This window comes from Quercus lobata, chromosome 6 (genome assembly GCF_001633185.2).
Source record: "Quercus lobata isolate SW786 chromosome 6, ValleyOak3.0 Primary Assembly, whole genome shotgun sequence".
NCBI classification, from domain to species: domain Eukaryota; kingdom Viridiplantae; phylum Streptophyta; class Magnoliopsida; order Fagales; family Fagaceae; genus Quercus; species Quercus lobata.
The window spans coordinates 3,697,690-3,715,715 of NC_044909.1; the positions used below are offsets into that span (position 1 = coordinate 3,697,690).

The 18,026-nt window shown below is 32.3% G+C and overlaps 1 protein-coding gene and 1 pseudogene across 2 annotated transcripts; one reads left to right on the forward strand and one right to left on the reverse strand.

Annotated features, from left to right (window-relative positions):
* The first annotated feature begins 6,799 nt into the window (after nt 1–6,799).
* LOC115994502 (glucose-1-phosphate adenylyltransferase large subunit 3, chloroplastic/amyloplastic) lies at nt 6,800–15,259 on the forward strand. Its single transcript, XM_031118673.1, has 15 exons — nt 6,800–7,162; nt 8,171–8,284; nt 8,538–8,711; nt 9,027–9,119; nt 11,276–11,359; nt 11,466–11,521; nt 11,804–11,897; nt 12,005–12,117; nt 12,280–12,352; nt 12,540–12,620; nt 13,289–13,375; nt 13,678–13,782; nt 14,054–14,160; nt 14,274–14,334; nt 14,905–15,259. The coding sequence occupies exons 1-15, from the start codon at nt 6,935–6,937 to the stop codon at nt 15,004–15,006; spliced, it is 1,572 nt and encodes a 523-aa protein (XP_030974533.1). The 5' UTR covers nt 6,800–6,934; the 3' UTR covers nt 15,007–15,259.
* On the reverse strand, nt 9,128–11,265 carry LOC115994503 (annotated as a pseudogene). Its single transcript, XR_004093228.1, has one exon. The product of XR_004093228.1 is annotated as an aldose 1-epimerase pseudogene (transcript).
* Nucleotides 15,260–18,026: the final 2,767 nt, after the last annotated feature.

Below are 18,026 nucleotides of genomic sequence, written 5' to 3' on the forward strand. Positions count from 1 at the left end.
TAGTAGTTAAGTGGCCTAATCAATAGAAGTATGTGTCAATAGTCAAACTAGTCCAAACAATGCCAAGAGTCTTGTAGTTCAATTGGTTGACATCTCCTAATGTTTCTGACAAAGACATCTAAGGTTCAAATTCTCTCACCCCAAGCTATCAAATTATCACCCAAAAAAAAAAAAAAAAAAACCTAGTCCAGACAAGTTGGAGTAATAAATTCTAGACTTACCAAAATATAAGAGTAGTGAATTGTTTGAGATACTAGTTCACCATGGAGAATTTTTATTGTGGATGTAAGTTCACCCACAAATATAATGGATGTAAGTTATGTATTTTATGAGTTCAATTGATAACAATTCTAAAAAAGTTTGAGTTTACACCATGAAGAAAGCTGAAGTGGAAAGCAACTTTGGAAGATCATGCCTTAAATCTGAGAATGTCATTGAATTCAAGGATGGTGAGTTTTTGAAGTTTTATGAAAAGCATGGTACCAACTACCAAGAGGTACTTTACAGCACGAAGAACACCTCTATAGAGTAGGATGGATGAGAGAATTAATAGAACAATTAGTGAGATAGCTAAATGTATAAGACTAAATGTTGGACTTTCTAAAGTCTTCTAGAGTAAAGCAATATGTAATGCTTGTTACATTCTTAATTGATTGCCAAAAGCTGCACTTGACAGGAAAGTCGCCGAAAAAGTTCTTTTTTATTTTCTTTTAACTCTTTGACGAGGATATTCAGATACCTTGCTTATGTTCTGTAGATGCCCCATTTTACAACTTACATTTAACCAACATTCAAGCCAAAATAGTAATTTTGCACCAAGGGCATGATCGTAATTTCAACAGTTAGATCTTTAGATTTGTGATACGAAACAAATGTTGATGCTCTAACGGTTACAATGATATGTCATGGGCCTTGATCGTACCACTTGATTAAAAGTTATCATACAAACAATTTTCAATGATCGTGGCTCACCTAAACAATGGGCCCGATCACGTCTTATTTTAAACACTTAATTTTGATTGGTTCCAACAAGAACTAATTTAAAATTAATTAAGTGTGAATTTTAATTAGATTTTATTTTATTTTATTATTTTCTTAAGAAATAATAAAAAAGGTTTTCCTTTATGGCATCTTATCAGCAACTTAATAGTATTATTTTATTATTTATAGGCAACTCAATAGTATTTAATTTGAGAATTTTCTCTCAGTATTTATTGAGAGTTAATTATTAATTTAATTTGATCCTTCATTTAATAAGAACTTTCCATATAGGCCTTTTCTTTTGACGTTGTCATATGGCTTTCTTCATTAAATGTTGTCACATGGCTTGATTTCATTCCCTGATCGTCCACATCATTAATTAGAGATTAATTTAATCATAAATATTTTATCATGAACAATCACATGGTTGTGAATACATCGTAAAATTTTGATGTCTAGAAATTTCCCCATTTCAAGATTCAGCTTTGCATCTTTCTAATGCAAGGAAGATGAGGCTTGAAGTATTCTTTCATTTTTTTTTTTTTTTTTTTAATCTTTAATAATGGACTTGGTCTTACGGGTACACAAGGCTTTCATCCAAGTGCAATTTGGGCTTCTTTCATCCCAATGCTATATATTACAGCTTTGTCATCCAAGATGTCTTTTCGTTGTTTTAACCATATGGAGCACGCACCCTTCTTTTTTTTTTTTTTTGAACATTGGGGTTTCACTTTCATGGGCCTGGTCACACACAAAAGACATCCCCTCTGGAGTGCAAGCCCACCTTAGTTTTGTTAGGCAAGTTAGTGCCACAATTGTCTTGCTTGGCAAGCATTTTTTCTTTAGCCGCACTCTTTCAAATCACGAGGGTTTCTTGTGAGTGCCACCTCTATAAAAGGACTTGATGTTTTTGGGTTAGAGCAAATTGAGCGCTGTTTTTTTTTTTTTTTTTTTCTTCAGCCGTAGCAGGCATTCTCCCTCTTTTTCATTCTTTCTTGTGCTTGTCTTTGTATTTTCTTCATTATTATTTTTTTGTTGAACCACTTGATTTACTCTGTGCAAGTCATAGAAGTTGGCACTGCGTGAGCCAAGCATCAATTTCAAGCGAGTTGTAGCATCATGTCCTTATCTCAGCGTCCAATGGATTCGAGCAACAACGGTCCTCGTGGTTACAACCGCTACTAAAAATCAAGTTTTTTGTAGTGTTCACACTTTAAATAATAATTGTTATCTTAAAAATTTATAATCCACTTAATAATTTAAAAAAGAAAAAAAAAAGTGAAAAAAAAAATTTACCCAGTACTTGATTTTTTGAAAGTAAAGAATCATACAAAAAGAACAAAAGATAAAGATAAATCACTCCAAAGTCCTCACTCTAAATACTACTTACTATCTTAAATATTTATAATTCACTTAATCATATAAAATTTACAAAAGAAAAAAAAAATTACCCAGTACTTGATTTCTTGAAAGTAAAGTACCATACAAAAAGAAAAAGAAAAGAAAAAGATAAATCACTTCATAGTCCAAATTCTAAATACTAATAACTACCTTAAATATTTATTATCCACTTAATAATATAAAATTTACAAAAGAAAAAAAAAGTAAAAAAAAAAAAAATTTACCCAGTACTTGATTTTTTGAAAGTAAAGCACCATACAAAAAGAAAAAGAAAAAATAAAGATAAATCACTTCAGTATCCACACTCTAAAAACTAATTATTATCTTAAATATTTATAATCCACTTAATAATATAAAATTTTCAAAAGAAAAAAAAAAGTGAAAAAAAAAATTACCCAATACTTGATTTCTTGAAAGTAAAGTACCATACAAAAAGAAAAAGATATAAATCACTCCACAGTCCAAACTCTAAATATTAATAACTATTTTAAATATTTATTATCCATTTAATAATATAAAATTTACAAAAGAAAAAAAAAAGTGAAAAAAAATTTACCCAGTACTTGATTTCTTGAAAGAAAGTACCATACAAAAAGAAAAAAAAAGATAAAAATAAATCACTTCACAGTCCACACTCTAAATACTAATTACTATCTTAAATATTTATAATTCACTTAATAATATAAAATTTACAAAAATAAAATAAAAAAAAGATAAAGATAAATCACTCTACAGTCCACACTTTAAATACTAATTATCATCTTAAATATTTATAATCCACTTAATAATATAAAATTTACAAAAGAAAAAAAAGTGAAAAAAAAATTACCCAATACTTGATTTCTTGAAAGTAAAGTACCATACAAAAAAAAAAAAAAAAAAAAAAGATAAAGATAAATCATCCACAATCCATACTTTTTTTTTTTTTGAGAGATAATTACAATATGCTCCTATCTTAAATATTTATAGTCCACTTAATAATATAAAATTTACAAAAGAAAAAAAAAGTGAAAAAAAATTACCCAGTACTTGATTTCTTGAAAGTAAAGCACCGTACAAAAAAAAAAAAGATAAATATAAATCATTCCACAATCCATACTCTAAGTACTAAAAACTATCTTAAATATTTATAATCCACTTAATAATATAAAATTAAAAAAAAAATCCCAATACTTTGTTTCTTGAAAGTAAAGTACCACACAAAAAGGAAAAAAAGAATAAAGAAATATTACTCCACAGTCCACACTCTAAATACTAATTACTATTTTAAATATTTATAATCCACTTAATAATATAAAATTTACAAAAGAAAAAAAAAAATTTACCCAGTACTTGATTTCTTGAGAGTAAAGTACCATATAAAAAGAAAAAAAAGAAAAGATAAAGATAAATCACTCTACAGTGCACATTCTAATTCTAAATACTAATTACTATCTTAAATATTTTTAATCCACTTAATAATATAAAATTTACAAACAAAAAAAATGGAAAAAAAATTTACCTAGTACTTGATTTCTTTAAAGTAAAGTACCATACAAAAAGAAAAAGAAAAAAAAAAAGAAAAAGATAAATCACTCCATAGTCTTGAAAGTAAAGTATCATACAAAAAGAAAAAGAAAAAGAAAATAAAGATAAATCACAAAAGACCATACAAAAAGGAAAAAAAAAAAGTAGAGATAAATCACTCCATAGTCAATTGAAAAGTTTATATTTCATCCCTAAATTATTGATGTAAGGGCACGATTCCTTTGCGGCCCATTAACATTTTTGGGCTCACACACGAAAGATCCCTTACAATATGATTTGTAGAGAGTGGACTTGAAAAGCTTGGGTTTGGTCGCGGGGCGATATTCCGATCCTGATTTTGGAGGGATTCCTATAGGAAAAGGAGTTGGGCTTGAACATTTAAACCCTAAGGCGTCGCACCCTATGGGATGGGACTCCTTGGAGTTGATCCGAGGACCATTGAGGCCTTATCCCGGTTACCCAACGACGGACTTTCTTCAGTGAGGTCCGGTGTTGTTGAGAGGTTCTCCCCCATGTAGTCTTTCTTTTTCGGAGGTGGGATGGGGCTCCCTTTAGATTTACTTTCCTTCTTCTTTTATACTCGTCTGCGTTAATTGTCCTTCGTCCACGTGTAGGGTCAATCTTTACAAGACTGATATTTGTCCCATCAGTCTAATCCCGGAATTGTTGGGAATGGTTGATAAGGTTGCAGAGTACGGCTCTGTCATGTGTTGGGTCTTATCTGGAAGGGTAGTAAGGATAACTTCCCCAAGATATTTTGGATCTCCTTACAAATTCGTCCCTATACCAGTTTTACCCCTTTATTCCGGTGGGATTCAGGATCTGCAGAGGACTGAACTGTCCTCGGCTGCCTCCCAAAATTGTTTTGTGCTCTGTATTGTAGAGCTTGGGCCACAGTTCTCCTCGACCCGGGCCTTTGGACTCTCTAAGGGCAAATGGGCCTGGTCCATGAATTATTGGGCCCCACAATTGAAAATGTTTTATTTATGTTCTTAAATTTTACTAAAAGTTTGTTTTTCATCCCTAAACTATTGAAAAAGTTCTTTTTCATCATTATTTTTGTCTCTATACTATTTTAAAAACTCTTTACAAAGTTTAGGGATAAAAAAGAACTTTTTAAAGCTTAGGGACGAAAAACAAACTTTTAGTAAAGTTTAGAGACCAAAATAGTATTTTATCTTTTATTTTTTTAATTTCAATTGAATAATTATAACGGATATGTGTGTGCAATCTATAATTGTTGTTTTTTATGATGAACATATTACTAATAAAGTTCTATAACAATTATGCTATAATGCATATATAAGATATAACATTCTCAAAAACTATCTTACATAAAATATTACAATATTATTCGTGCATCGCTCAGGTAACTTACTAGTTGAGATAAATGTGATTGTGTTATTTAGTTCTGGAACACTCATAATTCAGAAAGTGCATGCCAAAATGGTAACTGCAATGCGTTGTCATTTAAATCAATGGGGGCATTTGTTACTTTATTATTTAAACCCCCAAAAAAAAGTCACTTTATTCGTACAGTGACTGATGGGTCATGCAATGGACAAGATTCACAAGTTATGACTTCTATGTGAATGTTGTTACATACAAAAATTTTATGATTCATCTACTTCTGTAGTTTTCATTCAAAAATAAGCAATAGCTTTCTATATAAGTTGAGTAGCCAAAAAAATTTCTATATAGTAAGTGAATAGTATAGCTCTCAATGATGTGTTATGATCTTTCTAGTGATGACTCTGATTCTCAATATATATATATATATATATATTTGTATTTACAAATTATTTCCGTGTATTTATTATTTTGTCGAGTTGTGTTTGCATTTGAGATAAGAGGTTCGGAAGGTGAAGTTGTAGCAGTAGTTTTCACAATTTTGCTCGAGGGAGTTGCCCTGTTAAACGAGTTTCTAGCGAAATTGAATTTTTTTTTTTTTTTTCCTAAAATCAGTTGGATAGAGAGTTTTGCCAGAAACTTGCCTAAGTTTCATTTGAGTAAGTTTCAAAACTCGAGAGTTTTCAGTTGCTTTTGTTCTTTATTGTTTCTATGCAATTATCCCTCTTTTATATCTCAAAAAACCATCAATTTTACATCCAAATTCCAAAGAGAAGAGTGAGAGAGCTACCCAAGTGCAAACTCGCTGGATTGAAAGTCCAAGCGAGTTTCAAAAGAAACTTTCTACCATAACTGATTTTTACAAGTTGTCATTTCACTCAAAATCCGCAGGATACTTTTGCTCTAGCGAAATTCTAGCTTCTGCAGCTCCAACTCTAGCTTCCAAATTCTCTCCTCCAACACAAGGAAAAATTTGCAACTTAACCCAAAAAAAAAAATAAAAATAAAAATAAAAAATTGACCCATAATAAGCCGACACTAGAAATCCTAGCACATACTATCACACTTAGAGCATTCTCATCAAAACTTCTAAAAAATTTAGCACTTACTATCTCAAAATCATACTTTATCTATTCTAACATACCACTTTACAATATACCCAATATCAAAAGTTTTATATTTTTTTACCACTTCATTAAAATATTATTTCTTTATTATTTTTCAATTCTTTTTTATTCTCAATCTATCTCTTCCTTTCTCTTCCTCTGTCCTCCGTGGCTTTTTTGCGTGTTGATGGTAAAATTTAGCATATACCACTTTTTGCGTGTTGATGGTAAAATTTAGCATATACCACTTTTAGCATCCTTAATGGGAATGCTCTCAGGACCAAAAATCTGGAGGCAGCACTTATAGAATATTCCTTGATCCGTAATTTCACACAAAGTGTGAGGACAAATATGTATCTACACAACTTGCTCTAAGGGGCCACAAGAATACAAACGAAAATTGGTGGATGCAGTTGATTTTGGATAGCGTGGCCCAATCCTCCAATAGCATGCATTCCATGTAAGCAAATCTAACTCCAACAGTAGCTTTGCCCCTCCCTTATAGCCCTTCACATGAGACCTCACCATTTAACAAAATTCCAATTCTCTCCTTGAGTCTTGGAGAAAAAATGGCAGTGGCTGCCGATGGCCGGATTTCCCTCTCAGTCGCCAGACAGTTACGTGGCGCGACAAGGCTGGCAGGGAGGAACTGGGGGCTTGTGAAGTTTTGTGATGGAGAAATGATGGGGAAGAAGCTGAAGCTGACACAACAAGTTCAGCAAGGAAGTGGTGGCAATAAGAATGTTAGGAGACATGTTTCTATGTCTCTTACTGCTGATATAGTTGGGGAGTCCAAGGTGAGCAATCTGAATACTCAGCAAAGTGTGTGCTTTAGCTCATGGTACATACAAAGTTACAAATATGCAAAGTATAACATTTTTGAGTAGCTAATTTGTTGCAATAGTAGAAATGGTATATCACACAACTTTGGTACATTTTTGTAAGTGTTTTACTTTAAATTCAACCATGTAATTACATTAACAATGGATGTTGTGGTTGAATTTATTTTTCATTGGAGAAGATACCAGTGTTTGTGCCATATTGATCAATACAATCATGTAATTGAATTGAATTGAATTGAGAAATCTAAGAAGTTTGTCAAATGTACATATAGTTCCTTTTGTATTCAATAGAGCCTGTGTAGTCCTTTTCAAAAAAAAATAATAGAGCCTGTGTAGTTTTTCAAAATTTTGAACGTTTGCATTATCTGTGAGTATATTCAACTAGTGGCTCTCAGAGTTTGAATTATGGGGGTGTTATGTGGTGATGCACCAGGCCAATGTTCATGACATATCAGCCCCAACTCTGTTCAGCTGCAGGCCTGCGCTGAAAAAGAGTTTGGGCTTGATATTTGCTTGAGTTTGACTAAACCCAAGCCCATGATCCACTATGATCCAGTTAGAATCCACAACCTGCGAACTGTTTATTTCTGAAGGAAAACGAAAAAAGAAAGAACTTTGGGCCCAGGATTGAATTTGTAATCAATAATTGCAGTTCTTTGCTATCTATAGAATCATTTTTGGAATAGATTTTCTATATGATTGTATAGCTCAGCCCAGCATTGCTGTCCAGACATTTATTTAAGGCTATGGCCCAAGACACAGAAAATACTTTATTCCATAAATGGGCCATCTTAATATGTCCAACAATGTTGTTTGGTAAGCCTTGAAAGTGTTACTGTATACTAATAAACCCAAGAGATAAATCTACATTATTAATTAACTATTGGGTCACAGTGTCACATATGATATGGTCCACTATATGATCTAAAATAACAGTCGACAATGTGGGGTCCAATATTGCAGTTGAGGGACCTAGAGATGGAAAAGCGGGACCCACGGACGGTTGTGGCAATCATACTCGGTGGAGGTGCCGGTACTCGTCTTTTCCCACTCACTAAACGCCGTGCCAAACCTGCTGTAAGTCTTTATTTTTGCACATTTTTCATGCATGTATTTCCCATCAAGGCCTTATTATTATGAAGCTACAGTAAGTGCTTGACTTGTGTTACAAGTCACTTTCATGTCAAGTCTAGTGCACTGAAATATTGTACGCAAGTGAATATATATTATACACACACTTGGTTTATGTTTCTTAAATTTCATGAGGCCTTTAAGTTCATACTTGTGGGGCACATTGGTTAGTCATTTAATTTGTTATATCCTATTGTAGGTTCCAATTGGAGGATCTTACAGGCTCATTGATGTGCCAATGAGCAACTGCATCAATAGTGGGATCAACAAAGTGTACATTCTCACTCAGTTCAACTCAGCATCACTTAACAGGCATCTTGCACGAGCTTACAATTTTGGCAGTGGAGTCACCTTTGGAGATGGTTTTGTCGAGGTATATTTGAGACTAGATAATCATGCTTACCTCTACATGTGCATACATAGTCTTAGAATAATGGTTAAATGGTTAAATTAACAATTTTGTAACACTTCAAGCTTTTGGGATAAACAATAATTTATCATGGTATTAGAACAAATGGTGCTATGTTCAAACTCAATCTCAACTTTAGAATACTAGTTAAATGGTTTCTAAAGATGGTAAATGTAAGGACACACACTAGCTCGGTGGTGTTTAGAATGAACAAGGTTACATTTGAAAAGTACTATGGTATGGAAGAAAACTCTAATAGGTTGTTTTGTTCAATTGCAGGTTCTTGCCGCAACTCAAACTCCAGGAGAGTTAGGTAAAAAGTGGTTTCAGGGCACAGCAGATGCTGTACGACAGTTCCATTGGCTTTTTGAGGTAATTGATATTAACATTTAATTAGGATGACAAGATTTTTGAAATGCTCGTCCATGTAAGATATATATTTTAAGCTATTTGGACAACTTTACTACTGCAAAATTTGCTATTGTATACTGGGTTGTCTATAGGGACGAATCAATTTTGAAGATAGACTCATTTGACATATGAGATAGTCCTCCTTATTTTGGTTCAATTTGCAGATTCAAGAAGCTCACTTCATAACTTTCTCTCTTAGCTAGAATCAATATTCGGTACATAAATATCCACAACCCAGGGACTCACTGATAACCTCTCTTCATAATGGGCATTGTTAGTCTCAGCTTTCTATTAGTATTTGGAATATAGTAAATATAATTTCTTATTCATCAAAAAGAATGTTCTGATGTCAAAGGATACACTGAAACAATTGGAAGACAGATGAAAGCTAAAAACAAATTATGTAGAAGGTTTTAGTCATCTACAATTAAGCAGATGGACTTGTAGTTGAAAACTTAATCAGCATAGAATGCGAGTAAGGCTTTCCTTTCCTCACAATCTGTGAAGGGAAATTGGGGTGATTCACTGCATCAGGGAAACCTTGAGTCTCCAAACATAGTCCTGCATGGGGTTTATAGATGTATCCACCTTTTCCCTTAAAATCCTTATTCCAGTTGCTTGTGAAGAATTGCATGCCTGGAGCAGTTGTTGACAGCTCCAATACCCTTCCTGACTTCTTATGGTGCACCACTGCTACGCGCCTCAGTTTATTGCCCTTGCCACCATTAAGCACATAGTTAATATCATAACCATTAGACAGCTTCTTGATCCTGCTTCCAATGGTGTGGGGCTTGCGGAAATCATATGGTGTTCCAGTTACTGGCATAATTTTTCTAGTGGGAATAAGCTGGCGATCAACAGGCTTGATGTGAGAGCCAAATATCTGGATTTTATGAGACAGGATATTGCCGCTGTTGTGGCCACCTAGGTTCCAGTAAGTTTGTTGTGATAGATTCACTGGTGTAGGCTTGTTTAGAGCATTGGCTTTCAATGTTACTATCATTGTATCATGTCCAATGAGCATGTAGTTCACATCACATTGACAACAAGATCACCTGGATATCCTTGCTTGCCATCAAAACTTCGATAGGAGAACTGAATGTAGGAATGACTTCCTTCTTTTTGATGCCTGACCACTCTCCAAACAACACGACTGAATCCTCTAGAGCCACCGTGAATTGTGTTGTGTCCTTCATTAGCAACTAGTTTATGCAAGTTCCCATTTAAAGTAAACTGAGCACCTTTGATTCTATTAGCAACCCGTCCAACAATTGCACCAAAAGGCGAGGAGCTATTGATGTATTCCTTAATTGAATCATATCCAAGAACAACATCAGCCATTTGTCCATTTTTGTGGGGAACAATAAGGGAGACAAGGGATGCACCCCAATTAGTGAACTTTGCAGAGATATTTCCATTCTTGAGCTCATGTACCCCAATTTTTCCTGCGCTCTATGACAATCAACAAACCCTAAAGCAAATAGGATAATGAAACAAAATAGAGCAGAGATCTTGGCCATCTTTTAATCAAGATAAGACCAAAGATATGTTCTTTTTTTCTTTTATTTTTTGTTATAAGAGACCAAAGATCTATTTTGATGAATGTCCAAGTGGAAAATGGTTCATATATAATAGTCCAGGAGATTAATAAGTGAAGATTGAAACTGACAATGAATTAAATAGGTTTTGGAGGTTATAAAAAGAGAGAGAGAGAGAGAGAAGCGTTTTGGTTAATTAAATAACTTTTGAGTTTCTTTACGTTTGTATTGTGATGGAAATTTATGTTGCATTAATACTTTTGCATTGATGCCTGGAGATTACCATTTTTTTTTTAGAATGATGCCTGGAGATCACCTGTGTGGTTGATATTGGTTGAAACCTTTTAAGTCCCATTTTATATATATATACACACACACACACATATATAGATATATAAACTAAATATAAGGCTGCATTTAAACGACCAATAGAAATTGGATGGAAACATTGGTGTCTACATTGCACTTTGAATTAAAAAATTCATTCCCCAACTTCACTGACCATACATGAAAAAAAAAACATGGATGCTGGACCGTCTAAAGGGTATGGAAATATTTAATATGGATTTTATGCAATAGGATGCAAGAAGTAAGGCGATTGAGGATGTGCTGATTCTCTCAGGGGATCACTTATATCGGATGGATTATATGGACTTCATTCAAGTAAGGCACTGAATGAAGTTAACTTGAAAAGTGTTTTTTTTTTTTTTTTTTTCACTCTTTCAGTTGATATATTCTTATACATTATGAATTATCTCTTCATTTTCAGAATCATCGGCAGAGTGGTGCAGATATCACCATCTCTTCTATACCAATGGATGACAGGTATATTATTGTTTATCAAAGTTTCCCAAGTTGGGTGACTTAGACATGTATAGCTGACCACATAACCCCATAAAACTGGTTGGTCCTTTCTGATTAATGACACTCAGCTAGTATAGATGCATAGGCAGAGGTATTGAGCTATTCAGGTTTTGCATATTTTCTCACATAAACTTTTATTGTTGCTGCCATTAATCCCAGAACTTGGCATTTTAATGTCTCTCCCAGTTCACAATAACTATGTCTTGCCTTTAATTATGATAATTTTTTCTGCTTTGTTGATAGTCGTGCCTCAGACTTTGGTCTAATGAAGATAGACAACAAAGGAAGAATCCTTTCATTCAGTGAAAAACCTAAGGGAAAGGATCTGAAGGCAATGGTAATCCCTCTTTCTGAATCATGGTAATAATTGAAATTATGATATCATGTCAACTTTAAATGGCATTAGGAACTTGAGTATTATGCTGACTCCATTATATGCTTCAGGCAGTGGATACAACAGTTTTGGGACTTTCAAAGGATGAGGCTCAAAAGAAACCATACATTGCTTCCATGGGAGTCTATGTCTTCAAGAAGGAGATTCTTCTGAATCTTTTGAGGTATTGAGCTCTATTGAATTATTAATTTATGAATTCTATATGATAGAAGTGACTCCTTAAGCTAGTTTCACCTCAATGTCCCCTCTCTCCCTCACATGCACAAAAGATTTCATGTCAAACACAAATTTAGGAACACTTATTGCCATATTATTCTGGAGTCAGGTGGAGATTTCCGACTGCAAATGACTTTGGTTCAGAGATAATTCCTGCCTCAGCCAGAGAATTCTTCATAAAGGTCTTTATATAATCTTTTTTTGAGTGCTCAAAACCTGTCTTTCCATGAACTAGCTGGCCCATGGAGTGTATCATACATACACACATACATGCAGAGAACAATTATTATCTACTAAATATTCTGAACCTCATGCAGAATGTCTACTTGATATTCCTTTTTATAATATTTAGCATTTTTTTTTTCACAGGCTTATCTTTTCAATGATTATTGGGAAGACATAGGGACCATCAGATCCTTCTTTGAAGCAAACCTTGCCCTCACTCAGCACGTAAGTACTATATCTCACTCCTATCCTAGCCTTTTAGGGCTCATCATGTAGGATGCTTAAGAAATCAAAGAGACATGCAGTCTACATGAACAAAAGTCAAATTATTTCAAATTGCTACTTCAAGCTATAATAGATATTAATTGCTCAACTCAGTAAAATATGCAACAATAACCATGTTTAATTGGGGGGGGGGGGGGATTATGTAATTCTTGTTATGTCGCTCATTTCTTTCATATTGATTGTCAAATGAGGTAAAGAACTAGGGTAAAACTTAGGTACAGTTCCTTAGATATTCTACATTAGGTTCCCTATTTAGATTCAAACACAGTTGCATTGACTAAAAAAGTACAAACAATGTTATCTTTTTCAAGGACAATTAAATTCAATGCAACTTTGCATTTGAATTTAATTGGGGAACCTTATATACTACACCTAAGGAATTCTACTAAGTTTTACCCAATGAAATATATTTGTCTAAGTAAAATTCAACACTAATTTTCAAATTGGTTGTACTATCATGACCCTCCCTAACCTATAATGACTTATTCTCTAAGAGAACTACTCTTCTGATTGTTTTCATGTTAATTGCAATTAGCCATGATTGATGGTCTCATATTTAAACAAAAATGCTTCAAGTGTCACATAGCATCTTTTTTTGTACTTTTCAGCCACCAAGGTTTAGTTTTTATGATGCAGCAAAGCCAATGTATACATCAAGAAGAAACTTACCACCAACAAAAATTGATAGTAGCAAGGTAAGTAAATTGTTGCCTTTAATTTGCTCTTAAAGCTTTCAAATTGAGAAAATTATAACTTTGAGCATTGCTCACAATGTTTTTGCTATTTTATGAGCTAAGTTTTTAAAGCTGCATTAAGACACAAATGACATTGGTAAAAAAACCAATATGTTCTTCAAAGTGAGGAATCTACAAATAATGGGCACTGTTTTGAGGCAATCAAGCATATATAACTTTTTTCTTTCAGTTTCTGTTTCTAGCTTTATCTTTCACCTGCTTCTAGTTCTTGAAGTATAACACAACTGCTAATTCTTATTCAGATAGTTGACTCAATCATATCACATGGAAGTTTCTTAACTAATTGCTTCATAGAGCATAGCGTTGTTGGTATCAGATCCCGAATAAGATCTAATGTTCACTTAAAGGTATGACAGTAGTTTCCATCATTACTTGATAGCATGTTATCAGAGAATTGTAGAATAGAATATTACACAACAAATTTTACAACTAGTGGGAAGCTATCTTTGAAATGTTCTAAAGCACTCTGAATTAATTTATTTATAAGAAGTTCTAGATTCTGTAAATTTAAAATGATTTACTGTAGCAAAAAGAATATCATTTCTATATTTTGGTAATCTCTGTCTCTGTTCCTTATGCTTCTGAGAGACATTTTTTACTATGGCCCAATGCATGCAGGATACAGTGATGCTTGGAGCTGACTTCTATGAAACTGATGCTGAAGCAGCATCACTTTTAGCTGAGGGAACTGTTCCAGTTGGAATAGGAGAAAATACAAAAATCAAGTATAAATAGCTTGAACCCCTTTACTCACACATGCACACGTGCGCACTCACATATAGTCTAATTCTTTTTCCATTTCTCTTCTTTCTAATGTCTCTTCTTATAATTTGTGCAGAGAATGCATTATCGACAAAAATGCCAGAATTGGGAAGAATGTTGTGATTGCAAACTCGGAGGTAGGATTCTTCATACCTTTAGAATAGAGTATGATGACTTCACAATGCACTAAATCTTTGATAAACTTACCTAATTTGTAGTTACTATCCAAACTGATGAATTAGAAAATAAAAAGATGGCAATGATCATAATAGAAAATAAAGTAATTGAAAATCTACAATACTGTATAATTGCTCAGAAGTTAAAAATAAGGCTAGAATTTACTTTGAAGTAAAGTTCCTCCAACTTAAAAGCCTGCATACGTGTACAGTGTACTTTAAGTCACATGACATACTAAAAATCTATGTAACTTGTTTAAATGATTTAATAATTTTGTGATTTAACATACATGGATAGTCTTCTGAACTACCACGTATATGGTTGGAGATTCTTCCAACTTGGCGCTGAAGAAAACTTTGTCCGGTGAATAATAAGGATTTTCTATAAACTATGAAACAATCATTTCAATTTTTCATCCTCTTAGCCTCATTAATAAGCACATAGATATTTTCCAGTTAAGCCTTTTACCAATGATAACTAATTTGTAGTTGTCCAACCTACACTTAGTTTACTTTTATGTGGAATTGCAGGGTATACAAGAGGCTGATAGATCTTCTGAAGGGTTTTACATCCGCTCAGGTGTTACAGTAATATTAAAAAACACAGTAATCCAAGATGGTTTTGTGATATAATAAATAAGTCTATCGTCTAAGTCAATTTTGGATTGATCAGGGTGGAAAACAAGAAAAAAAGAAAAAAGAAAATGAGACATTATGTTTACTACCATCAATGTAATGAAGGCGAATGAGATTAAAGCATGTTTATCATGTGAATGTGCTCAATCCTTAACTGTTTTAGGAGAGAGCAATTTTTATATCAATTAGAGTAAATTCTAATTTCTTGAATGTATGTTGAAGCTTAAATACTTTGAAGTTTTCCGAAACTGATGACTTGGAAATGAAACTTTTGCTAGTTAACTGGAAATTATTAAACAAAGACCTCGTGTAGGAGTGCATAAGGTCCTGCCACGTGACGCTCTAATTTTGCATTTAGCCTTTTTTTTTTTTTTTACTTCTTTTCATTAAGTTTTTTTTTTTACTGTTACCCAAAAGTTTACATTAACTTATTTTTACTATTATCTCATTAATCTATCATTAATTGTCTAAGCTTTCACCACACATTTCTCTTTTCTTCGTGTCTTTTAACATACCCACAATTTTAGTATTAAAAACAAAAGCAATATATATATATATATATTAAAGACTAATTGTAATAACTAATCAAATAAGGCCCAGGGGAGAAATAGAGAAACACAAAAATGTTGTGAATTGTTAAATGAAACACATTGTTTCACTATTATCAAAATAAAAGACCTGAGGTTGACAAAATGTTTATAAATTTGAGGGGCTGTCACCTCTGTTATATTGGCCTCCCACCACCATCAAATCACCGAAACCCCTACAAGTAATTTTTTTAAACTTTTTCTTTTTAAATTAGGGGCTTAAACATTGGTTGGATAATTATTATTTTGGGTATATAAATAGAGCGAATAATTAGTGCATAATGTAAAGTTATATTCTATCATGGTTTTAAATCATCTATAAGACACATGCATACATATAAATATTTGCCTACACCATGTCTTATTGTCACACTATCGATGAGTGGAAGACAATGAGAGAGTTGGGCACACTTTCATTTCATGGTATGTAATCTGCGAACATAACACAAATTAGTTGATTTTCATGGTTCTGTTACTCTTTTACATTTATTTTTGGTTTCATGACTTTTTTAAAAATAATCTTACCTTGAAAAGGTTACAAATGTGCAATGAAGCTATTAAACTAATTTTTAATATCTCAAAATGTATATGTTTTTTTACTCTAATTTAGTTTATGTTTTCTTTATAATATATGTGCAACATTCTCCAAAATTGTATCATATAAAATATCACAAAATTATTCGTGCATTGCATGGGCAACTTACTAATTACTAATAAAATAAGATCATCTGGGTTTCAGTTTTATATGGCATAGCATTGAGAATCAATTTATTTAAAGATCTCAACATTACTAACTTTAAGCCCACGCAAATGCATGGGAAGAATATTTTTAGAAGATTTCTTTTTGGTTATAAATTATGATTTATATATACTTGTGCGAAGAATACTATAATAAATCCATTAAAAATGTTAGAGAAAATTTCATAATTTACTAAAGGATTCCAATTGTAAAAATATTTTTTGAAATGTACATATTTTCCCTTATTATGAATTCTAAATTATCCATACCATAAATTGAAAGAGAAAAAATTATGATTTTTAGGGTGAAATATTCATTATACAAACAGGATTAGCCGATTAGGTTCATTACTATTAGTACAAGAAGCACATGATTTACATAAAAACAGATAGCTAAAGGCAAGGACTAAAAACAAACAAAAGGATAGTCAGTGTTTCTTCCTAACCAAGTTAAGAACAGCACAAGCAGGAACAAAACAAGAAATTTTTGCTTTGAGAGAACCAAAAAAAATACGGTTTAAACCGTTTTTTTTTTTTTTTTTAATGTAAGAATGAAAAAGTAAATTCAAGGCTAACTAGATGATCAAAAAGAAAATTAGTGTTCATTCCATATTAATGAAATATAAACAAAAGAAAAGATATAAAATAATTGTTTCACAATACAATTTAAATAAATCATTTATTAAAATGAATTCTATATCCTTTTAAACCTTGAAAATAGTTCATTGTTTTTATACTAATTTACAGTAATTTCCTTTTCAATGTGCAAAATTAGATAGTCCTTTAGAAAATTTTCTTCCTTTTGTTCAAAGCCTAGTTTTTAATAATATTCATGTTGTAGTTGTAGTAAAAACAAAAAGAGTTAGAACAAGTACAACCACTTTACAAACAAGTTGGTAGGTGCCTTATTGGTCTTATAATCCTTACCAACCATTTGACACAATTAAGAACGAAATGATGATGAATAATACCACCAAAAAAAAAAAAAAAGTGTTCTTCAAATCTGCTACTGTCCCAACAAAATTTTGAGAAAAAAGAAGTAATATGAAATATTTTGATAAAAAAAAAAATATGTGCACACATACACACACATAGGAGTAATAAATTATCTTAGAATAAAAATAAAATAGTGATGGGTCGTAGCCTCTTACATTTTGGTTTGCTTTTGATTTTCTAATGATTAAGAAAAACAGTTTTTTTTGGTTAAAGGATTTTAGCTTTACAAAATACCAAAAAATAATCCTTTTTTTTTTAAATGTGATTTATTTATATTTTTAGAGAAGTGTCACAAGTTATAGGTTAGTTGATCATTTGAATTTTTTTGGATGTATTAAATTTTAGGTAAACAAATCTTAAATATTTACTATAAAAATGAAATAAAGAAAACAATTTGGGGATAAAAGGGGGGAGGGGGGTTTCGTTGGTCCATCTTTGAGCACAAGCCTCTTTCCACTCAGAAGTTCACTCCTGAACTTACCATTTCTTTCCTTCCTAAATATAGTAGAGAACAGCAACCATCAGTACTAATCTACATACCAACTTAATTACAAAAGCTTTTCTACATATACTTCTTATTCATCCATTAGTGTGTTCACTAAGTTAGATTAATTATAAGCATAGATAATCTCTATAAACGGGTTTATTGGGTTTAATAACTCTCAACCAAATTTTAATAATTTGTAACTCTTAATC